The following is a 25,323-nucleotide window of genomic DNA, read 5'->3' on the forward strand; positions in this document are numbered from 1 at the left end:
ATACACCTAAAATATTGAACTATTTTAACCTATATCCACAGAGTAGAGTGGAATTAAACACAAAAGAAACATTTTGGAAATTTCCACATATTTGGAAGGTATCCAAATAATCCATGAGTCATAAGAGAATCCACAGGAGAAACTGGAAAATATCTTGAATTATCTAAATATGAGTTTAACGTGTCAGCTATGCAGCCCTGATGGCAGCAGTGTTAAAGGAAAGGGCCCAGCTTTTGAAACCGGCATGAGAGATGGTACGTCTCAGATCAACGACCTGGGCTGCATATTAAGACACTAGAAAAATTAAACTTAAATACAAAGCAATCATAAAGATGAAAAATTAAACATCAGAGGTAAGATGAATCAATTCCAAAACAGAAAAACAAAATAATTAATAAAATCAAAATTTGACCATATTAAAATAAAAGAAATTTGTCCAATGAGCAAATGAACCCATCAACTGGGGAAATACACAGAAAGTCAGACCTATGCAGGAAAATTAAGGCTCACGCCTTACATCACAGAAACCAACACGGGAAAGTTAACAGTACACAGATTTAGGCAAAAATATTCGAGTACTTTGATGGAACAGAAAAATTTCTATAAGAAAAAATAACACAATCAAAACTATTAAGAGTTAAGACCTGTAAGAAGTAATAACACTGCATTGCTAATTAAAAATTTAAACATCCCATAAAGTAAAGCGTTGGCTCCCTTGGAGAATTATACACAATATTTAAAGAAATAACTCTGATGGTATACACACACTTTTTCAGAAAATAAAGAAGACATGCTTCCTGAGGTATTTGATAAAGCTGGTTTTACTTTGATACAAAACCTAGAACAGATGACATTGGAAAGAATACTACACATTGATATACCTCATATGTAAACAATCAAGAAAGAAAAAAGATTGACAAACTAAAGTCAGCAACTTGTAAAAAGTATTATGCAGCTTACATAGCCAAGTAATTTTAATTTCTGTAATTCAATTAATATGATGTTTTTACACAATAGGAACAACTTACATGCAATGATCTCAGTGTGAACAGAAGGATTTAATGAAATTTAGAATTAAATTTAGAATTTAATTAGAAAAATTCCTAATACTTTAGAAATAAAACAGAATTTGTTCAAGTTAATATCACCTATGCAAAACTTAGAGAAAACATCATCCCTAGCCCAGAAGACAGATGTTTATATCTTAAGATTGAAATGTCTCATGTGGAAAAAGTGTTCTAGCTGGTGCCATATGACAAGAAAAAACATTTGAAAGGCACATAGGTCAGAAAGAACTAGAATTGTATTTATTCATACATTGGATGATCTTATACATTTAAAAATCTAGATATGAAGCATATAAGCAGGTCTTGCATGTTTACTGGGTATAAAATCATACATAAATAAATTATGTCTCTATTACAGCAATGAAAAATATGAAAATAAAAATATCCCCATTAGCAAGAACATTAATTAAAATTAATTAAAAGTAATAAAAAATACTTAAGAAAATCTTTTAGAAAAGCATTTCAAGACATAAGAACTGGAAAATGTAAAACACTGCAAATTAAGTAACATCTAAAGTGAGACCTTTCATGGTCAGATGTGAGGAGTTAGTACTGACAAGATACCGAGTCTTTCCAAATTGATCCTTGACATCATCTCCATTCCTGGAAAGATGACAGTTTTCCTTTATGCTCCTGAGAGGACGTGGCAGGACAGTAACGACTACCTGAGGTGCAGGGGGCATAGGCGAGCTAAAGCCGTTTTCAAAGAACACACTAAGACACGTAAAAGCCCTATAGTAATCCCGCCAGTGTGGTTTTGCTATAAAGACAAGCACATAGTTATGTGGAAAAGAATAAAAAGTTCAGCCCAAAGCTCTTACCTTGGTGGTCAATTGATTTTTTTTTTTTCAGATAAATATGCCAAGAAAACTTAACAAAAAAGAATGCTTTTCAACAGACACTTTTGGTGAAACAATCAGTTTAAGCTGGCACAGCACTTAGCTCTGGAACAATGCCAGAACTGAAAATAAAAATGAAATTGGACACCTACTCACCACTGGTCACAAAGATTAAGTCGAAGTATATAATAGAAACAAATGTAACAACTGAAAAGATTATAATTTTAATTTGAGGCTTGTTCATAGTTCTCATATATATGACACCAAGAAGCATGACACATGAGAAAAATGATACCTTTTGAAGGCATAAAAGGTTAAAAAAATGTTCTTCAAAAGAAATTGTAAGGGGGCTGGAGAGATGGCTTAGCGGTTAAGCGCTTGCCTGTGAAGCCTAAGGACCCTGGTTCGAGGCTCGATTCCCCAGGTCCCACGTTAGCCAGATGCACAAGGGGGTGCACGCATCTGGAGTTCGTTTGCAGAGGCTGGAAGCCCTGGCGCGCCCATTCTCTCTCTCTCCCTCTATCTGTCTTTCTCTCTGTGTCTGTCGCTCTCAAATAAATAAATAAAAAAATAAAAAAAAAAAGAAATTGTAAGGGCTAGGCTGGAGGGATAGCTTAGTGGTAAAGGCATTTGCTTGCAAAGCCAAAGTACCCAGGATCAATACCCCAGGACCCACATCAGCCAGATGCACAAGGGGCTCACTCACATGTCTGGAGTTTGTTTGCAATGGCTGGAGGACCTGGCGTGCCCATATTCTCTCTGTGTATCTCAGTCTCTCTCCCTCTTTCTCTGTCAAATAAATAAATAAAATAAAATAATTTTTAAAAGAAATTATAATGGCTGGGGAGACAACTCAGCAGTTAAAGATGCTTGCCTGTAAGCCTGTCAACTTGAATTTGATTCTCCCCAGCATCCACATAAAGCTGGACCCAAAGTGACACATCCATCTGTAATCCCATTTATGGCAATGGCAATGAGAGATGGAGTCAGGAGCATATGGAAGCTTACAAGCATCCATGCAAAAACAGTAAGAGGGACCCTGTCTCAAAAGAGGATAGAGGGGGCTGGAGAGATGGCTCATCTATTAAGGGGCGCTTTTGGGCAAAGCCTGAGTGCCTGAGTTTGATTCCCCAGTACCCATGTAAAGCCAGATGCACAAAGTGGCACAGTGTGTAGGAAGTTTGTTTGCAATGGAAAGAGGACCTGGTGCATCCATTCCCACTTATCCTTCTAAAAATATTTTTAAAGAGGATGGAAAAAGAAGAGAAACACCCTGAGGTTGTCCTCTGACCTCTAAGAATGTGCTAATAGCATACATATCCTTAAAACATACACATCATACACATACATACCCATATACAAATTAATAAAAAGACAGCATAAGAACAAGTATATAGAACATAATATTTGCATTTATGTAGCTGAGAAAGTACCTGTGACTAGCTATGTAACATACTCCTACCACTTAATAGTAATAGAATACAACATAAATGGGCAAAACTGTGAACATATGCTTAACTAAAAAATGGATTTTTGAGCATTGGCCAGAATATAGGAGATTTAAACATCAGTATGATTTGAACATCATTGTAGGCTTTTTCTTAAATATGTCTACCCCCCAAAACAAAAATCAAATAAGAGAGGAAATAAGATTTTGTAAGAGTAGGCTACAGGAAGTGACCTCCTTCCATTATAAACCTTCTACTTAAATATTCCTCATCATTGTTCAAAAGAAGAGCGATGTGTCCCAGGAATTCTTATATTATAGATAGGACTGGAGATGGGAAATTAGAACTTGGATGCTAGCTTTTGGGAGAAGGGAAAAATTTACATACTTTCTGGGTCATCACTTGAAGTCTGGAGCATGTGTTTTATTTATGGAGCTCCATGGAGTGGAGCAGAGAATATAAATGGCCACTCATGTATGTCCAGATTATTAAAGACAAAATTGACTTCAATTTGAGAAAATGAAATCTAAAACAAAATTTGTTATTATTACCCATATAACCTCCTACAAACGTTTGTGCATATCTGGTGGAGGAGTTCTAGGACTGCATCCACAGATACCCGAGCCCTTATGCACAATAGGATCATAGTTGCCTAAAACCCATACCCATCCTAAAAGACTTTCCTTCATGTCCAGATGACTTATGATAACTAATGCAACTTACATAGTATGTAAACTGCTATTATGATATATTGTGTAGGAGAAAATCACAACTAAAAACGTGTCTATATTCTGTACACACACATGCTTTTTACCCATGGACACCAAGGGCTCACTGTAATTTATTTGGCCCTATGAAGCATCAATTTGGTAGGAATATGATAGAAGTTCAACTTTTTCAAAATGCATATTTAGAAAGCTTTCAGATTTATTTGGAGGTGGCTGAAGAAATTGGAGGATTGAAGATGTCTCAAAATAATAAATCTTCCCCAAATTCTCCCTGAATTGATGTAGCCCTCTTTGGGCTCGTAACTTGCTTACTATTTTCTTCCCAAGTTTTGCCTAGCACAGTGCCTGGCACACAGTCCGTAATACATCAATAGTTGGCGAATGAAACAAGGCCTCATAATTTCCAAGCTGTTTTGTTATCAGCTCTGCAATTAAATACATTTCATGATTATTGGCAAACCCAGGTCTATAAATTTCTTCTGGTGTCACTTCCCAATGGGACTGGGTTTGGCATTTCTCACACTTTTATGACTCGCCCATAAAATGTATTCCTCCTCAATAGCTCTTTTTCCTCCTGCGTTTCTTCCCTACTCCCTGGATGATTAGCACATATGCATTTATTTTTATATAGGAATAATTTGCTGTCTTCATGTCATCATTCCTTTGTCACGATGCACATTTACCATTTTTATGTGCTCTATTATGATTTATTCTCATTTTCTAGTAATTACATTATATTATAATTATTTTAAATATACTTGAAATCATTATACAAGGTAAAGCATTGACCAACTGTAATGCATTAAAACTAAACTAAACACTTTGAAGACAACTGTCCAATTCATATTGGATTCATTTAAAAATAGCATGTCAACTTAATAAGGTCAAAGAAAAATTAGTAGGAATGAAACAAGGACTGATCATGTAAAGATATCCCATGGATATAAATACAATTTGTACTATAATTGAGAAATTAAGTTTATTCAATATGTCAGTGTATTTTGCTCAGCTTTATGTTTTGTTGTTTGAAAAGCATAGCATAAAGTAAGCTGTAACATTAAAAGCCAGCCTCATTCCAATTTATTTTTATAGCACAGTGCAAAACAACCCAAGCTTAAAGTACATTCAGGCACTGAGACTTAAATCCCTAATGGGAAGAAAGTACTTCCATAAACAGATGTGATCATGGATTCTGAGTTTATTTGCTTGTGGCAAAAATAAAAGTACCAACTCAATAAGTTTTAATTTATAGGCATCTACTCCAGAAAGCCTTTGGGCGCTTTGAACAAAACTGACTAAAAATAAAATTTAGTACACTAAAACCTCACCTGCCCCATTCTCCAGTCACACCAGAGAATGTAAATTCTTCAACTGGAGAAAAGAGAAATTTCTCCATGTCTTTTGGAATGGTCATTGTGCTGTGCTCTTAACAAAAATTTTCTAAGCAATTGGCTGTGCTCCTGACATTGGGAATGCAGAACAGGAACTGGGGGGCTCACTCTGCATGGGTTCCCAGTACCATGGGCACTGTGGTCCTACCCGAGCTGTGGTGGTGACAGCATGGAGTTCTTCTGTTCTTATCCAGGGAGGATGTTATGTGTCCTATTCTTAGCAAAATCCTCCTACAAGCCTTTTCTTTCTTCCTGTTGGTTCCCAGTATGCACTAAGCAGCAAGTTCTATGACTGTGACCTCCAGTCTGAATGATACCCTAAATATTCATCTTTATGCAAAAACATGGGTGTGTGATCCTGACCTTGAATGTCACACCATACCTGACGTCCTTTTCATTCAGCGTCTGAGTGGCAAATTCCAATATGTCAGCAGCTGTTCCCACGAATATCAGAAGAAGTTCTGAGAGTTGGTCTCTTGTTATGGTGCCTCCGATGGGTAGAAGCCATCGCCCAAGAATTAACACTAGCAGCAAAGTTTCATGGAGCCCTAAGGTCCAAACTTGATCACATCCAGAAGACAAGTTAGTTACCAAATTTCTGCCCTGTTTAACAAAAATGATACATGGACAGAAGGATTATGAATAACATCAAAACTTTTACTCAAGGACATTCTCTGGACATTTTCAAGAGTTAATCTTCACCAACTGATGGACATCACAGTCTTGCAGCTGAACATTCTAAAACATCTCAGGGGATCTTAAAGGTAGCCCTTACTTTGTGAATGAGTAATTTAAACTTTATACTTGCTATTAAGACTAGATATTATGTTCAAAGAGCCATCTTAACAATGTTTTAATATCATTATTATTTTATTATATGCCATAATAAAGTATAAGTCATAGTAAAATTTTATACATTCAATGTTAAAAATCACACAAAAAATGTGTTTTTCTTTTACAGGTTTTTTGTTTTTTTGTTTTTTGAGGTAGGGTCTCACTCTAGCCCAGGCTGACCTGGAATTCACTATGGAGTCTCAGGGTTGCCTGAACTCATGGTAATCCTCCTACCTCTGCCTCCTGACTGCTGGGATTAAAGGTTTCCTCCACCATGCCTGGCTCTGTTATAGGTTTTTAAACCTAAATTTATTAGCATTGGAATATCTTTAGCATAATACAACCTTCCTTGTGTTTGTATTGCCTTAGAATGACATCATATCTAGAAAGGAAAATGATGTTTTTTTTCTAGTTACATAAAAAGAGAATAATTATAATATTTCCGATTTTTATTCTGATTGTTTAGTATATTACACAATAACCCATAAGCTACCAAGCAAAACTTAACCTGCCCTTATTCTTTGAGTTGTATAAAATTGTTTTCCCACCCACATATACTGGATGAAATCACTTTTGAGTTAAGTTTCAAAGTATATGACTATCAATATCTGGTAAGATATTTAAAGACTATATGGCCTTATGTCACAAGTGGGTAGGACAGTCATTACGAGTTATCTATCCAAGTGATATAATGGGCAAAAAAAAAAAAAAATGGCTTTCCCTTCTTGATTACTAGTTGCTACCAATACATAGGTGTAGAAAAGGTGAGGAAGTAGAACTGAAGGAAAGTATGACCATTGAGAATTTTTCATTTGTTTCTTTGAAACATCCCATATACAATACTGAATTGACACAGGAAACACATAGCATGGTAAATAGTATTATGTTGATAGATCAGAAAATAAGAGACAAATTGCTTCAGGTGAAGTGTGAGGAGGGTCTGATCAGAACCCAAAGAATTCTCTGACAGCATCAGTAGCCAGTCTTATTTTTAAAAATATCTGTCAGTGGTAGGCCAGTGCATGGAGTCTCTTCTCTATATCATTTTAAAATAGGTTGTAATTAGTTTGCTAAATAACAGATATGTGAAGGAAAAGTGATATTTATTTTACCTAATTATCTTTTCCATTTCATTAGTAAATCAATGTTTATATACATGTAGAGAAAGGTGAAATAGCACCATTTTTGTTCATAGATAATGTAATTGCTTAGGTAGAAAGATCCTCATATATATATATATATATATATATATATATATATATATATATATATAAACATATATATGATGTATATATAATTTGTATACATAATTATAGCATATAAATTTCAGAATGACACAATTAGACTACTGGAATACACACACACATATACATACACACACACACACACACACACACACACATATATCAGTTTATGTCTCTATCTCTCTACATACATATTACCTGAATTGTATTCTTATTCTGTAGATTCCATATATTTATTGATGTATATTATTGATATAAAACATGTCTAACTATATATGAAATATGATCATCTTGTACATTCCTGAGACAAACAATTTGGCTTATGGAAGAATAAGCTAGAAAGGGTATGCGTGTTGCCCTCACCAATCCCACCATCTGGCTAAGTCTTTCCACAGATGTTGGGCAAGCTCTCACCATCTCAATGATCTCCATCCCAAAGGTGTGTTCATGGGACATCTGGGTTTGATTGAAGTCTGATTTTCTGCTGAGGTTCTGAGACATCTGAGACTGGGTTCTGCAGTACTAAGAGTTGCAAGGAAAGCATATGCAAAAGACGTCACAAGAAAAATGACTTAAATAGCTAGAATCTATACAAGAGATTATGAAGAGGTAGGTAACAGACTACATGAACTTTTTGTATAACCAAAATATGATATAAGAAAAGATGACTCAGTTAATGAGAAAAGAGTGCTACTAAGTGTACAGGTTCTATTTTCCGTAGGCCCGGGAGGACGTAAATGGTCCACACTGTAAAATCTTTGGGTTGGTAACTGGTATCTTCTTCAACCTGCACTGGAACAATTGTGATATGAACTAGCAACTAGCAAGGACCTAGAGAATCGGATGATCCTGCTCAAAGAATTTATCTTATATTGTGTGTCTAGCCCATTCTGCTCAAGTAAATAATCTAATGACTTTCTACACTGCCAGTCAAGCATTATAACAAGCAAACAATTAGCATGTTCCCTATTCCATACATTACAGTGTTGGTTCCAAAATCAGTTTAGGTTTATAGAATACTTGATAATTGATTTAAAATTATTGTAGTTTTTCTTTCCTCTTTCTTCCTCTTGCATATGAGTCTCCTCAAATGGACTGTGTATGATTTTTTATTTAGCCAGATGTTGGGATACTGCGATATAGTAAGAGATGCGGATGCTTATGAGAGGAAAAGGTCAACCCTCGGCAACACAGCTGTAGTCAATGCATATTTATACACTGGCTTTAAAAAAGGGTTGTTGATTTTAAACATCTGTACTGCTAACAGATTTTTTGAGACACACACACACACACACACACACACACACACACACACACACCCCACCACCACCACACATCATGATCACACATTTGTCGTTAGAGAGAAATGATTGAAAAAGTCTTGAAGTTGTAGAAGTGTTTCTTCTTAATTATTCTGGATGCCCCATCATTCTCTCTACATGCCACTTGACAAGTAAAGTCTGCCAAGAAGCTGTTTTTTTCTACCCACCACCCAAGTAACTAGTGGTATGTGTGAAATGACTAGAATAATTAGGAAAAATGGCCACTTGCCATATCTCTAGGAACAAAACTGCAGCTGTGCACACATGGTATATATGTGCATGTGTGTATGCTTTTGTGTGCATGTGATATTAAGACTCCAAGAATAGAAAATGAAGATAAAATATGTAACCTGTGAACCAGGTGCAAGTTGTCATTGAAGATTATAAGAATCTAATAGTCACAGGTAACCCAATTTTGTCTACATCTCTTTTTTTTTGGTAGACATGAATGCATACTGGATATTAAGACGGTTTACTTTGATTTTTTAAAATATTTTTAATCCATAAACATTGTGTTATTTGAGAAAAAAAGTCATCATTCGGTGCTACAAGCTATCCTGGAAGTAAATTCGCAGTCTGTGTTATGATATTGAGACTAATTTGAGCTCGTCTGTGTCTGCTCTTCTGTGGAGACTTAACAGAACCTTCCTTTTACCTACAGCAAGACAAAATGCACAGGTAGTTTGACTTGATTTGCATTGCTTTCCTAGCTATCTTTGGAGTGTGTGTGTGTGTGTGTGTGTGTGTGCAGGTGCCACAGCATAGGAGTGGAGATCCTGGGCAACCTCAGATGCCAGTACCCACCTCCTGCCTTGTTAGAAGAGGGTCTGTGGCTGCTCAGCACCGCTCTGACCAGGCTGGCTGGCCTGTGAGCCTCCAGGGAGGGCTTCTGTCTCTGCTTCCTTTCTCCCATACTCACTGGGATAATCTGGGATAACAAAAGCCCATCATAGCATCTGGCTTTATGTGGTTTCGGGGCCTCGTGATTGCACAGACAGTGCTTTATGCACAGATCCATCTCCCCGGCCAGTGCCTTCTTCACACAATGATCTTATGAAGATGGTTACCTATTCAGAGAGGCTGCATCTTTTAAACTCGTCACACCTTCCAGTGTAGTGCCTTGACACAGGCTAGCCAAAGAACCCATCAAAACCAGCACTTTCCCATCACTTTAATTATGTCATGTCCTAAACTATGTTCTCTGCTCACTAGAGTGAGAGGTCACAATTGCCATGATATTTTTGTTTTATTTATATTAATTAATTAATACAGTTGAAAGCAGAAAGAGATAGAAAAGAGACAGACAGATGGCTGCAAATGAACTCCACATGCATGCAATATTCTGTGCATCTGGTTTTACATGGGTACTGGGGAATGGAACCCAGGTTGTTAGGGTTTAACTGCTGAACTATCTCTCCAGCCCTGATATTTTTGATGAATATTTATATTACCAAAGTCCTAATTAATAATCAAGGAGAGATATTATGCTGAAGAAATGGCAACATGAAAGGATATGAATGACTCATGTCCATCATGAAACTAGCTAAGCAAGTGCCTCCAAGGCATGAAAGACAGAGCGCTTGACTGGACAGGGTAGTAGGTATCACTTAACCTTCCGAGCCTCAGGGTTCTCTTCTACAAAGTAGAACTGACCATGCCATACCTAATTTATGGGGTCATTGAGTAGTCTCTCAGTGAGAAAATGTAGCTGAAAATTCCAAAAAATACAAGGTACTATAAAAAGAAAAGTAATTGCAACAACCAAGATTTCCCAAATGAGTGGACTAAAGGGAATTCTGTGCCTCCCTTTATTCTGTCACTTCCTATTTCTTTAAATGTAATCCCAACATTTTGTCTCATTTTTTTTTTCTATTTCCATCTCTGTTCATTCTGCCCATTTCAATCTGTGGGCACTCATTTTAATTCTCAGTGTCAAATCCATTACTACTAAAGATTCAATTTCTTTTGTAGTATGAAAATTAGAAAGGTACTGCCTGGGGCTCAAAACTCTTTTTTATATTAACAGAAGAGAAATTTTGGTTGCATGCTATTTGTTGTAATGGGATTTGACCTGTGTGTTAATTAACTGTGCAATGCATTACATTATAGAAGCATTTGGGAAAGATGAATTGTTATTGTGTATCATAGCCATGTCACAGAATTGGATGTGTAGGGAGGGCATTGATTCAAATCTACAGAGCTTATTTACACACCTGATAGGAGAGAAACATGGTCCCCTAACAGCTCATGACACTTTGTAGAAGCCAAGGTGACCTGACCAGCCCATCGACAGTTACGTAAGTGCTTTGCCAGCAGGCATGGATCACCTATGACTTTAATGTCTTTAGCAGGTTTGAGAATGAAAAACATTTTCTTTTTTATTTTTATTTATTTATTTTTGAGAGAGAGAGAGGCAGAGGCAAATAGAGAGGACCCTGGCAAGCCAGGGCCTCCAGCCACTGCAAATGAACTCCAGATGCATGTGTCACCTTGTGCATCTAGCTTACTTGGGTACTGGAGAATTGAGCCTAGGTCATTAGGCCTTGCAGGCAAATGCCTTAACCACTGAGTCTTCTCTCCAGCCCATGAAACACATCTTCTTCCTGCTGTGTGATTAGTATTCATTTCGGAGTTTCTTCAAAACAGCCCATAAAAGCTTCACTCCACTCTGGGAGCCTAAAACTTAGAGGAAAGACCTTCATATCTAGCTCTGCATGAGTTGGAGAGGTAATTTCGATATGAAATGCCTGCAGCAAAGAAATCTAAACAGCATCAGCTTCCACTAGTCTTTGCCTAATGTGTTTTATCAATGAACGCGCCAAAAACATTTTATAGCAAGCAAAGTGCACCTGTAACACCATCTTGTCACGTGGCCCGTGAAGGCCAAGGTAAGATTGGGTGGGCTGTGTCGGCTGGCCTCTAGAGCTGTCCAGTGCAGTCTACAGCACTAGACAGCAAGGCTCAGCCTTAAACCCGCACACGGGACTTATTCATGGATGACAGAGCTCTGCTGCAAACCTCGGCATAAACAAGGTGTGATGAAGAGTGCCTGTAAGCTCAGCACACCGGAAGATGAGGCAGAAGGACCATGACAAGTTTGAGGCTGGGCTGGGCTACATAGAAAGTACCTGGTTATATGGCAAGATGCTAACTCAAGAAAGAAACAAACCATGGAGAGGTGGAAAGTTCTATACAAAAATTAGGAACTCAGACTGGAACCAAGGTTAATTTTCAGTGTGGTCAGGTACACATAAAGTTTCCTTCCTCATGATGGGTGCAGCAAGACCTCTCCTATAAGTTTCATTCATGGCTTGAGAATAGCATTTCTATTCACTAAGAAGATATAGGAACCACTTACAAGTGAATTCCCAGAACAATCTGCTTAGTTTGTGTTTTAAATCACCCCTAAAAGTTTGAATGAGTTCACATAGCAGAGTATAGGTAAGGTGAAGTTTTTGCATTGTTTTCATGTTTATCATTCCGAAAGAACATTATTCTATGGGATCTCAGATTATTGAGGCCTGTTCAACTTTAGGACAACTCACTGGTACCAATTGAAGCTGCAAAGGCTGGATCAATTCAATATCCCATGTGACTCTAATATGTCATTGTGAAAGTGAGGGGTCTTTGTGAAAAGATCACCAGCACAAAGTGTTTGCTATGTAATCTTAAAATCTGAAACGAATGCAATATTTAATTGAAGGTTTTGAAAATGGACTGTGAGGACCCCTCCTTTGGGCAATGGTCCATTATTCCTCAATTCATGATAATTCCAACACCTTAGAGAAATGTAGTTGCTAAATCAATCAGATCATACTAGAAAGTGGTTTATTGCCAAATGTTCCAATTTCTGATTTTGCACAAGAAAGTACCTGGTTCCGATAGTACATTTCGAGGAGCCACAACGAAGGTATGATGTTGATCAGGTACAAAAATATGGCTGGTGAAAACCTGGAAGGGGTAAAAAGAGAGTTCAGCTTTTATTTTTATTTTATTTATTTATTTTGGTTTTTCTAGGTAGGGTCTCACTGTAGCCCAGGCTGACCTGGAATTCACTATGGAGTCTCAGAGTGGCCTCGAACTCACGGCAATCCTCCCACCTCTGCCTCCCGAGTGCTGGGATTAAAGGCGTGTGCCACCACGCCTGGCTCAGCTTTTATTTTTAAAGCAGCTAAAGTGAAAAAGAAACCTTCACAAGATGGAAAATAAATGTATACACCCTGGTCACATACTGTTTACCCTTCTTATCTTAAGTGTTTATTTCCATGCAGGAAAGAGCATCATGTGATTTCTGCCATATGGATTCCAGAGGAAAGCAGTAACTGTAAGAGGCATGAGCAACTGTCATTCCCACTGAATTACTAATCCAATTAATTGATGTTAACTTTAATATGGCCTCATGGGACACAGCCAGTTAGATCCAGGCACAACACTGGCTATTCTTCATGAAGATGTTTCACAGAAAATAAACAGGGCCAGGTAGGAGAGATGGCTTAGTGGTTACGTGCTTGCCTGTGAAGCCTAAGGACCCCGGTTCGAGGCTCAATTCCACCTGGACCCACGTTGGCCAGATGCACAAGGGGATACATGCATCTGGAGTTTGTTTGCAGTGGTTGGAGGCCCTGGCATGCCCATTCTTTCTCTCTCTGCCTCTTTCTCTGTCTGTCACTCTCAAATAAATAAATAAAAATTAACAATATTAAAAAAAAAACAGAAAATAAACAGGGCCATAGTAAATCCTGGGTTTATTTCATCATTGCATTTTCAGGACTATTGGCTACATTTGTCCACATTAGCCTGGAATACGGAAAGCTCAAATGAGAACATCTTGCTAAAACGCAGAAGTCAAACAGCAAGGACAAGGAGTGACACAAGAAACTGGTTTGCTTGTATTTGTTAAACCTGTAAAATGGAAATAAAAACATCATCTGAATGTTTGGGGGTTTTCAGGAGGTAGTTCAAATATTTGTTATTTTTCTGACCTAAAATTCTGAGGTGGAGGTGGAAGCGTTGCTGTGAGTTAGCTGCTAGCCTGGGACTATAGAGTGAGACCGTGACTTGTCCCCTTTATGACTATGAAGCTCGTGGGAGATGCCACGCAGGCCACGACCGCCTCCTTGTGTCTCAGGGAGCACCGCAATGGGGAGCAGTGCCTTACAGATGAAGTGCTTGGCTGCAGGCAGGTAATTTACTATTAGGATGTATTGTGAAAAGGAACCTGGGCCCTTTAGCTTTGTAGGCAAGTACCTTAACCACCAAGCCATCTTTCTAGCTCAGATTTTCTTTTGGTAGACTATTTCAATGTTAACATTGTTAGTGATAAATCTTAAAAGCCTTTATTACATATATGTAATTTTGAGAGTATATGTTACCCAGACTATCTTATTGCAAACCAGGGGAAAAGTAAATAATGGTAAAAGAAGTGATTAGCCCTTTCATCAATGTTTTCTTTCAACTTCTGAGATGGGAGAAAGTGCAGCAGAAGAGAGGTCTTTTCAAAACAAAATCAGTTTCAATATAGATACTTCCCTACTTTTAATTTCTTGATAAAACCAATTTTGGAACCAAAGGTTATGGGTCAAGTCATTATTAAAATATGACTTAGAACATGATTGGGCTTCAGGAAAATATCAAAGGATCATGTTGAGCATGCACTTAAAGAAAGATACAATTAACTCACTGACCTTACATATCAAAGGAAACACCAGGAAAGAGTATTTCCTGTGTGATACCAAATTGGAAGTGAATTCCAGTCAGATGGACAGTTGGAATATACAAATTTTTCTTGAGATACTTCAAGTGCTGTGAGAAACTATGTTTTGTTGACCTGGAATTAATTTTAAGAGAGATACCCCTAAGGATGTTTTTACAATAGTAATCTGGAGAAGCAATAGACTAACCACCATGCAATAGCTCTTGAAACAGGTTAAAAATAAACAAACAATGACTTTAATATCACTTAAGTATAAAATATATTTCTGTATCTAGAAAGCATACTATATCACTGTGATGTGTTTCCTTTACCTAGGAAATTGGCTATATAAACACACACACACACACACACACACACACACAATATTGGAGATTTTCTGTTATCTGGAAATCTAACTTTCTTAGTCTGATAATCAATGCCTGCACCATTTCTCTTATCGTCACTTCCCTTCTCTTTCCGTACTATATCATATCAAGGGAAACAACTCTGTACTTCCAACCTGTTGTGCATTTAACACAAAACAGAAGGTCAATATTTGGACCATGCTCTTAGCTCCATTGGAGAGTACTTGGAATGAGACTTAAGGTCTACCCCAACACTCTGAAAGCAAACCAACAAATAGAAACAGTTTTACAAAGTTCTCCTCACCTCAGTACTTCGTTATCAGGTTTTGTGTAACATACAGAAATAAATGGGTACAGGCAATCATAGGGAAGGCTGTGGAATTATATGACATTCAATCAATCTGCAGCCATCTTTAACTAACCCTGGGTTCCTATTTAGAATAACGTGATCTGTGCTTTTCTAGCTTGACCTGAGAAGAAACACATGGAATGACTTTAAAGCAAACATCTCCCCAAACTATGAAACTCTTTGTGGAATACTCTTCTACATCTGCATACCCACATTATATGTGCATTTTTCAGGACATGGTTGAAATTAAGCTGAACTTGAATTGCTCTTAACCTGAATTTGAATTGCTCCTTGGACCCAAGGTAATGGTAAGATTAGCTTTTCTAATGTAAGTTACTTCAATGCAGAGCCTCGTCTTATGTACTTTCTCATTTCTGCTATCTCCCCAATCCTTTTTCTTTTCTTCCTCTCCAAGGTACTACAGGGTTTTATTTAGGCTTCCATTCATATTCATTAAACAAAATCTTAAGTGTTTAAATGCCCATGTTGCTGAATAAATAATGCCTGGGTAAATAAGAATAATAGAGTGTAAAGGTCCATCTCTATGGACCTTTAATTTTATTAAGTCCAGTACAAAAGATGTTGTTAGAGCTGTGATGCTTGAAGCAATTACTGCTTCTTCTGCCACATGACAGTAGAAATCTCACAAATTTAAGAGGGCTAAATGATTATGCTGCCTGCTCTTTCATTCACATGTAGAAATTCCCTGCGACCCACTTCCTCACCCCTACGAGGGATGAAATGACTACCCACCTCACAAGTGGTTTTTAAGGACAGACACAATATGATTCATGTGACCAACATTGTAGCTTCTCAAGAAATGTGGTTAATTGCCTTCCCTGGACTCAGCTTTGCAATTTTACCCATGGTTATTTATGGAGTACCTATGCTTAATAGTGAGAAAGTGTGTCAGCTCAGAAGTGCTTCTTCCAATTAACTCAGGATAAATTCAGTTTTTAAACCATGATTCTCACATCTAAATCTGTCTAACGCTGCTAGAACCAAAGGAAGCTCTTTGCACCACTGAAGACTTCCAATTATGCCTTGTCTCACACTTGAACAGAAAGGCGGTTACTGCCACACTCACGGTGGACATGGGCCATTTGCCCAGCACCGTCTTCAGCTCGCTGCACACTTGGGACCCTGCTTACATTGTGGGCATGCTGCTGGCCGGTCTTCCTCACTGCCAACCTATGGCAGTGCCGCTCTGGCTGTGCTTGAAGTTAGTTATGCAGGGAATCGAGCAGAAAAAAATTACAGTGTCCTTCCAGCCTAAACTAGCTTTCTCTTTTCACTTTTTCTCTATATACATATTCAAAATTTATAATTGTATATGTTTATCTGTATTAGATATTATTCATTTCTTGGTGCCCAGCAATTCTCAGTACACACACACACACACACACACACACACAGAGAGAGAGAGAGAGAGAGGGAAAACGGGCACATCAGGGACTCTAACCACTGCAAATGTACTCCAGACACATGTGCCACCATGTGCACCTGGCTCATGTGGGACTTGAAGAATCGAACCTGGGTCCTGAGGCTTCTCAGGCAAGCGCCTTAAATGGTAAGCCATCTCTCTAGCCCAAATAATTTTTTTTATCAGTTTATTTCACTTTTTGTTCAGTCACAAATTTGTTTGTTTTGTTTTATCTGTTTATTAATCATATATTCAGCTAGATCTTGATCAGAAGTGCTCTGATCCCCTGGTCCACTCTGTGACCCTGGCCTCAGCTTACGAAGCAGAAGATGGCCTTGAACTCCTGAACCTCCCACGAAACTTCCTGCAAGTAGATATAAGTGTGTACTACCAATCCTGGCTTTACTTATAGCTCTTTTAAAGATATACTTAACTGCCTTCTTTCTATTCATTTCATACAAAAATACAATGCTATTTATCATACAAAATAGTCATTTCATGAAATTATAATGCTTTTCACAAAATGATTATGTCATGACACTTAGCAATTTAGTGCTGCAATGGATTTTATTTATTACAATTTACCGTTAGTTTAGAATTAGGATTCCATTTTCCTCTTTCTACAAATGACAATTATTGTTCTTTCCTTATTGAAAATGTAACACCCATTCATTTTACAAACATACAACATTATAACATTATCAACACATATATAGAGGGAAAATTAGCCAAAATATCACATACTTTATTGTCCAACTGTTTATATCTTTCTGTCTCATAATCATGCATATAAACATTAAAGCAGATAAATATTTAATTGAAACAAATTTAAGGTTCAAAACTACTTCTGTCTGAGTATGGATTTTTATCTGCATTTCACTTCTCATATACTCCACAGAACAGAGTGGAGTTGTAAGGTTCCTTTATCCACATTTCAAAATCTGATGTTAAATTGCCTTAAATATACTGAAAAAAAATTCTGGAAATTGGGGGGGAGGGTGGCATTTTTCTATGGAAACTAAGAAACTATGTCAAGATATCTCTTTGTGAGGTGGACGACCTAACAAATTAAGGCTGGGCAGAGAAGCCAGTCCACCAGTAAGGAGAAGAGCAAGGCTTTAATTTGTTAAATCTTGGATGTCACTAGCTTACCACCAGCCGTTACTCATTTATGTTATTAGCAAGCATGCTCCTCACCTCCACCTCTCTGCCCAGAGTTTCTTGCATGCGACTGTCCACAGACAATGGAGGGCATTGAATGTAAGCTCTTGGGAGTGCTCAGAGAAACATAAAGTTGTAACTGAATGGGTGTGTTTTAATGGGTGCTAAGATTATATGGCAGACCATTTTTCAGTTATCTTATGGGAGAGTTGTGGACAACGGTAACAAAAGAAGTAGAAGGAAATTATAAATGGGTTGTTAATACACCCTCTAATGAAAACCTTTCAGTAAACTTCAAATTCCTCACAGAACATTCACATTAGGTTTTTTAAAGAGAGACAAATCTCAAACTAAACATTAGTTGTCTTAGTTCTCATTTTCAATGCTTAAAAATTTGAAAATAAAATCATACTACTGTTATGATATAATCTGAAAGTCTAATTTGTGCTCTCTATACCTTCCTCAACCAGAAGTTTTCAAGTGCATATCTGAAACATACATAAGATTTATCAAAATCAAAGAGCCATATTTGAACCTAGGCAGTGTATCCCATGACTGCACTAATATAGGGATAAAGAGTGAATCTACTTTGGTACTCATATACAATTTTTTAATTTTTGATTTATTTTGTATTGACAACTTCCACAATTACAGAATAAGTCATGGTAAATACCTCCCCTCCCTCAACTTTCCCTTCACAACTCCACCCTCCATCATATCCCCTCACCCTCTCTATCACTCTCTCTTTTATTTTGATGGCATTATCTTTTCCTCCTATTATGATGGCCTTGTATAGGTAGTGCCAGCAACTGCAAAGTCATGGGTATCCAAGCCATTCGCTGTCTGGAAGAGTATTTGTAAGGAGTCCTAGCCTTCCCTTGGCTCTTACATTCTTTCATAATGGACCCTGAGCCTGGGAAGCTGTGATTCAGTGCTGAGAACTCATTTGTCTCTTCTCAGCACTCCCATGCACAATGTTTATCATAAAATGTTTCTGAGGCAAAAAAAAAAAAAAAGAAAGAAAGAAAGAAAGAAAGAAAGAAAGAAAAGATCATGGCATCTTTCTAAGTAAACTTGTTCCAATAGGAGCTTCAAGTATCATGCCATCACACCTCCTCAGTCTGAGCAGCCTGCTTCTTCTGTTCCCTGGCATACATGCTCCTTCGAAGGCCAGCTCTGAATCACTGACCTCTGGCATTTCCTCGTTCTGCAAGCTGCTCAAGCTTTTGTGTCTTCTTCACTCTACAGCCTTTCTGGACTCTTGGACTTCATAGGTAGAAAATGGGTTCTAAGAATTTTGTTTTTTGTTATTCTCTGTATATATTTTATATTCATTCAACAACATTACATCATCTAGACCAACACATGTTTCTTTACTGCATAATCATTTGGTGAATGAAAAAATGAAATGAAATGAAATTTATTATGAGAATTTTAATGCTCCCTGAGAAAATAAAATACATTATGGGTGTTAGTTAGGCAATGTTTTATTGCATTCCATATAAAGACAATAGTATTTGTCTTCATTCTATAGAAGAGGTTGTTTCTGCATTTAAGGACTCAAAATGAAGATAGTCCAGAGTTATTTTCCTCTTTTTGACTTTACGAGCCATGTTAGTTTTTACAAGGGAATCTGCTTGCATAAGAATGGCTATGAGCCATGTGTTTACTTTCCTATATTAGGCAAAATATTATCATGCCTCCATTGGTAGGTCATTTGAGATTAACCTTCTCCAAATGAGGAGTTAAAAATAAAATAAGCTAGGCATGGTGGCACACACCTTGAATCCTAGCATTTGGGAGGCTGATGTAGGAGGATTGCTGTGAGTTCAAGGCCAGTCTGAAACTACAGTGTGTTCCAGGTCATCCAGGGCTAGAGTGAGACCCTATCTCAAAAGCCTCCCCAAATTAACTAATTATATTAAGTGGACAGTACTTGAGAAACAACACCACGGTTGTCCTCTGGCCCCCACATACATGCCCGCACACACTTAAACACAAACATGCACCTGTTATCACATACATCCACAAAATAAGCAAATAAAAAATGAAATAAAACAAAATCTTTTCTCTTTTGCTCACTAGCGAAAATCCATGATTCCACAAATTATGCAGTTATACCATTAAAACCAAAAATGATTATTGGGTTCAGGACACAACAATAAGGCAGGGGGGGCTTCTTTCAGGACAGCAGATCCAATCCTGGGAATGCTAAACCTTCAAACTTTGATGTCTGGCTTTCTCATCTTCAAGCAGGAGAAGTAATAAGACAATAGGATCATATCACCATCTACTAAAGTTGAAACGACTAATGCACAAATATAGCACAATAAATGTAAACACTGACAGATGTTTGGAATTGTTCCTGTGACCCTAGACAAATGCTTTAGCTTTTATGCATCTATGTGGTCATCCTAAGATAGTAATGGAAAGGGAAACCAATTGATCTGGTCATCCCGAGGAACACATGAGAAAGAGGCCATAAAACATGGTTGGATCAGTGCATAATGATTGGTACCTGTTACCTTTTCCATTATCACCAGCACCTCCAGCATCATCTTACCACTACTGTTAGCAAACTACTAGCAAATGATACAGCCGATTCATTAAGATGCTATGCAAGGTGAGCTAGAACATTATGTGGGGCATGAGGCTCAATCTAGGAAAACAGCAAAAGAATTCTAAAGAACCCAACCAGGGATAGAAATACTGAAGTTAGAAATCGTTTTATCTCTGTCTTTTAAGGATCATTAATCTTGATTCTAGCGTGTGCATAACTTAGTCAGATGTATATCACCTACTACCTCTTTGAGATCAAGTGATAAGCCAAAGATAATTTATAACCTTCTCTATAAATACAGATGAGCAGTGGGTCTATATTTACAGGAAAAAGTAAACAAGTCATTGCCCTCACTCTGTTGCTTCATATCAATTGTGTCTGTCACATGAATGCTATGTTGCCTTCAAACAAGTGCATTTTAAGGTACATCTACTATAAAACATTTTTTAAGAAAAGGAACATTGTTTTTCTTTAACAAAGTGATATGTACATCTGAGGCTTAAGTCTCCTGTAACCAGCATTTGAGAGCAACTTGCACACACAGGGAGACCAGCCTTAACACAGATGTGAACATTCTAGTGTTATTAAAACAGCTAAACAATTCATATTTGCCCCAATATTGCATGCTCAGTAACATCACATCCTGAGGAGAAACACACAAAATTTTAAAGCAGAGATACATTTGTACTAGCATATTTTAGTTACTATTTTTTTACATTTTAAAAACATTTATTTATTTGTTTATTTGAGAGAGAGCGCAAGAGGGAAAAATAGGCAGACAGAGAGAGAATAGGCATGCCAGGGCCTCCAGCTACTGCAGGCAAACTCCGGATGCATGTGCTACCTTGTGCATCTGGCTTATGTGGGTCCTGAGGAATCGATCCTCAGTCCTTTGGCTTTGAAGACAAGTACCTTAAATGCAAAGTCATCTCTTCAGCCCTAGGTTACTGATTTGTACTTAGTATTACTCTCAGACAAGAACAAAAAGACCATCACATGTTAGTCACCTTGGTTTTCAGTTTTAAAAGGTCTCAGTTGAGTGTACTGATGAAGCAAGTCTGGTTAGCAGCCATTAGTTCAGTTTATCGGAGATTGGATTTTAAATGAAATTAATCAAAGGCCATAATATTGACTTCTCCTTGAGAGGCAGTCACGGGACTCAGGTGAAGAGAACACATGTCCCAGCCATGTGTAAATGACTCAAAACCAAGTCACTTGTTTTGGACATTCAACACAGGACTCCACCAAGGATGTGAACCTAAGTCCCCGTTCTGATCTGTGCTCTACACAGAATACAAAGCACATCTGACTGCAAACAGCCAGAAGAAAAGGCTCTAAGATCAAGATTCACACACTAAGATTCACATTTACACACTACAGAGTGATCAATCTGCCCCACAGCAGGAAGAAAGCCTTGCTGGAATGACTAAGACACCACAAGAAATTTCTGGAAATCTGGACAGCCTGTGTGATTTGAGAGAAACACCACCTATCTTCTGGGAGGAATTCCATCTCCTAATTGACCCTGCCATTTTATCCTCTCTGCGATGCAGAAAGATGAATTGGTGGTAGGAGAAGGGTCTGATTACTGCCCAGCTCTCTTTCTGTTATCTATATAGCCACGGTTTTCATGAGGAGAAGTACTTATCCAGTCCTACAGGATTATGCCACACAAACTCTGTGCTATTCAGAGATTGTTAGTCTTCAGACTATGCATGACCTGAGCTTTTAATGTCACTACTGACCTTTCCTAGTGCAGTTGAGTAATCAAAACAAATTTCACTGAGTTTTTTTTTTTTTTTTAATAAATGTGGTTTGAATTGGAGAACAATTTAGTATAGAATCTTTTTGTTACTTGTCTTTCTCATTTTTGGTTGTGAGATATCCAGACAACTCCTAATACACAGTGTTTAAAATGGGAAATTAAAAAAAAGTTAATCAAAAGTTGTCATGACATATAGTCAGGGAATATATAAAAAAGATGCAACAGGGCAGAGTAGAAATGACACTTGATCATTGTTAGCCATTTGGAGCTATGTCAGAAATATCCCAAAGCATGTGAAGTCTGTCCCCTCTCCTGCCTCTCTCTTCTCCCTGGAACTTTCTTCTCAGGTCTGATACCAAGACCTCAGTTCAAATGTCACCTTCCCTGCCAAGCCCCTCATACCATCCAGGAGAACTTTCCCCTGCCTCACTATATAATATCCATCACATAGGCATTGACCATTTTTAGTCACTCATCTGTTAACTTTCTTGATGTCATCTGTTAGTTCACTGACTTAGTCATTATTTATTCCTTTGGTTATTTTCCAAGCAACTTGATTAAAAACATGAAATTTTTGAGTGGTGTGGGTATCTACTTTTTATATATACTTCCGTGTTTTCCATATTGGAACAACTCCTGCATACAATGGTCTTTCCAATACACCGTGCCTCTTCTAGAGAAATCAGCTCCAGGTTCCTAGCATCCCCCACCATCAGTGTTGCCCTGTTTCCCTCACTGAATGCAGAGCTCACCCACCTCCCATCGCAGCACATGCTGCAAAGCCCCCGCTCAGAGCTCCTGCTCACACCCTCCTCTAGACCACCAAATAGTGCAAGAGACAAGAGCAGGAACCTAGAGTCATCGTGACTCTTCTCTTTGACAACTATGTGACCCTTGGTAAGAAGATATAACAGCGCCTTGCCTCAGATTCCTGTATTAAAATTGAAGAAACAGAAAAGAAAACAAGTGCGACAGTTTCCAACAGTAAATGGGAGAATCTGGGTGGAAATTGAAAGAACCTGGAACACAGTGAATACTCAATAATTCATTATTATTTTATTTTCCCCCCACATATTTGATAGCTCAATCAAAACACTGACATTTATTTAAAATTTTCATATGTGTGACTGGCAAGATAACTCAGTGGTTAACTGAACTTTCTGCACAAGCATATGGGCATGAAGGGGCTTGAAGGTGCCCAAGGTCAGTTCCCCAACACCCACAAAAATAGCTAGTATAGCCATGCACATCTGTGACCCCAGTCCTATGGGAATCAGAGAGCTGAGAATTCCTGGGGTTCCAAAATCAGTGATAAACTGTCTCTAGAATAATTAGGCAAGTGAAAGACACCCAGCATTCTCCTCTGGCTTCCACAGCTGAACCCAAAGGACACCACATCAACATACGTATGTGCATATGCCACAAACCACCATCCCAAACACACAGAAGCAGGCACACTATGCATGCATCTAAAAATTAAGATGTGTTTGTTTCCTGTTATTTCTGTCTGGTCATACAGTATCTAACAAATTATTACATTTACTTACCAAACAAGTAGTTGTTAAGCCAACATGATGGTGCATACCTATAATCTCAACATTTGGAAGGCAGAGGCAGGAAAATTGCTGTGAGTTCAAGGTAAGCTTGATATATGGTGAGTTTCAGGCCAGCCAGTTAGTAATTAGTAAGAATCTTAGTCAAAAAAAAAAAAAAAGAAAGAAAGAAAAAGAGAAAGAAAGAAAGTAGAAGGAAAAGAAAACATAGGCACTGGTTTAGTGGTTCAGTGGTTAAAGGCACATGCTTGCAAAGCCTGATGGGTGGGGTTCGATTCCCCAGTAGCCATGCAAAGCCAGGGGCATAAAAGCAGCACATGCTGTTGGAGCCTGTTTGCAGCAGCAACAGACCCCGGTGTGACCATTCTCTCTCTCTCTCTCTCTTTTTACTAAAAACAAAATAAATAAAAATATTTAACAGAAATTCAAAGCAAACAACAACAAAAGCAAGTAGGAGAGTAGGTAACCAAATAGGAATTACCATCTAGCTTAAAAATTATATTTCCCTTGCATATTTAAAGTTCAGATGAAGAACTCTCAGTGTTTTTAAAATTCTGTATGTTTGCCAGTAAACTCAGCTTAGATTTCTACTTTTTTCTTAAAGTTTGCTTGCTTTCAAGAGAATAGGCTTCCAGTTGTCACAATCTTGATAATTTTTCTATCCCCCCCCCCCCGAAGAATGTTTTATCACTATTGGCTGGAAAGCAACTGAAATATTGTGTTGTATTTGACTTTACCTAAATAGTGATTCACAGATCCATTGGATGGTTGCCCAGACAACTGGAATTGCAATCAAGAATGCAGTTTAAACTAAGTGATACTAATTTCCATTGCAGAGAAACATGAGAACCCAGGTGACATAAGAACAAACTCTCCCAGAACATGCTTGTGGACTCTAGCATAAACTATGTCACTGACCCACCCTCTCAATCCTATAGGGTTTCAGCATATTAAACTTCTCCAACTGGCAACTGAACAGCTTGACGTAGTGCTGGCTGTCCCCAGACAGCTGAGCTCAGCAAGTCTGCTTCCATTTTGCTTTTCCAAAGGGACAGAGAAACATGCCTTTCTTGGAAACACGCCACGCTTGCTATGTTTTAAGCAGGTAGCTCACATGTTCCTCCACAGTGCTGTGCCTGCTACAAGACTTTGTTTCTTTTTGGTAGCAAGTATAGATGTAATTTCAATACAGTGAGCCTTATTCAAAGCCACTCAGAGAAGTCAAAACGAGGTTTGGGAGTGGATGTTCAATAAAATGGGAGGCTTGTTTGTTTGTTTGTTTCCTTGGAGGTAGGATACCACTCTAGCCTAGGCTAATCTGGAATTCCCTATGTGGCCTCAGGCTGGGTTCGAACTCACAGTGATCTTGTTACATCGGTTTCCAGAGTGCTGGGATTAAAGGAGTGCACCACCAATCCTGGTTTAAAAGGGGAGTTTTGACTCTGCATGTGTGCATGTGTGCATTTTCCATGCAGGTGTTATTCCATTCTACTCTATTCCATTCTATGCTGCTTGATTTACGACTAAGGAGGACAACTGCTGAAGTGCTTCCTCTTCCTCTCCTTTCTCCTCTTTTCCCTCC

At 38.0% G+C, this 25,323-nt stretch overlaps 1 protein-coding gene across 2 annotated transcripts in view; it reads right to left on the bottom strand.

Annotated features, from left to right (window-relative positions):
- Tmem26 (transmembrane protein 26) overlaps nucleotides 1-25,323 on the bottom strand; it is a 42,896-nt gene that overhangs the window by 14,355 nt on the left and 3,218 nt on the right. For both annotated transcript variants that reach the window (XM_004657785.2, XM_045137112.1), the window contains exons 2-4: nucleotides 12,746-12,824; nucleotides 7,966-8,073; nucleotides 5,856-6,076 (exon numbers count right to left, since the gene is read on the bottom strand). In XM_004657785.2, the coding sequence (XP_004657842.1) occupies nucleotides 5,856-6,076; nucleotides 7,966-8,073; nucleotides 12,746-12,824 (408 nt within the window). The remainder of the gene's footprint in view (nucleotides 1-5,855; nucleotides 6,077-7,965; nucleotides 8,074-12,745; nucleotides 12,825-25,323) is intronic.

The sequence above is a fragment of the Jaculus jaculus genome, chromosome 18, assembly GCF_020740685.1.
Source record: "Jaculus jaculus isolate mJacJac1 chromosome 18, mJacJac1.mat.Y.cur, whole genome shotgun sequence".
NCBI classification, from domain to species: Eukaryota; Metazoa; Chordata; class Mammalia; order Rodentia; family Dipodidae; genus Jaculus; species Jaculus jaculus.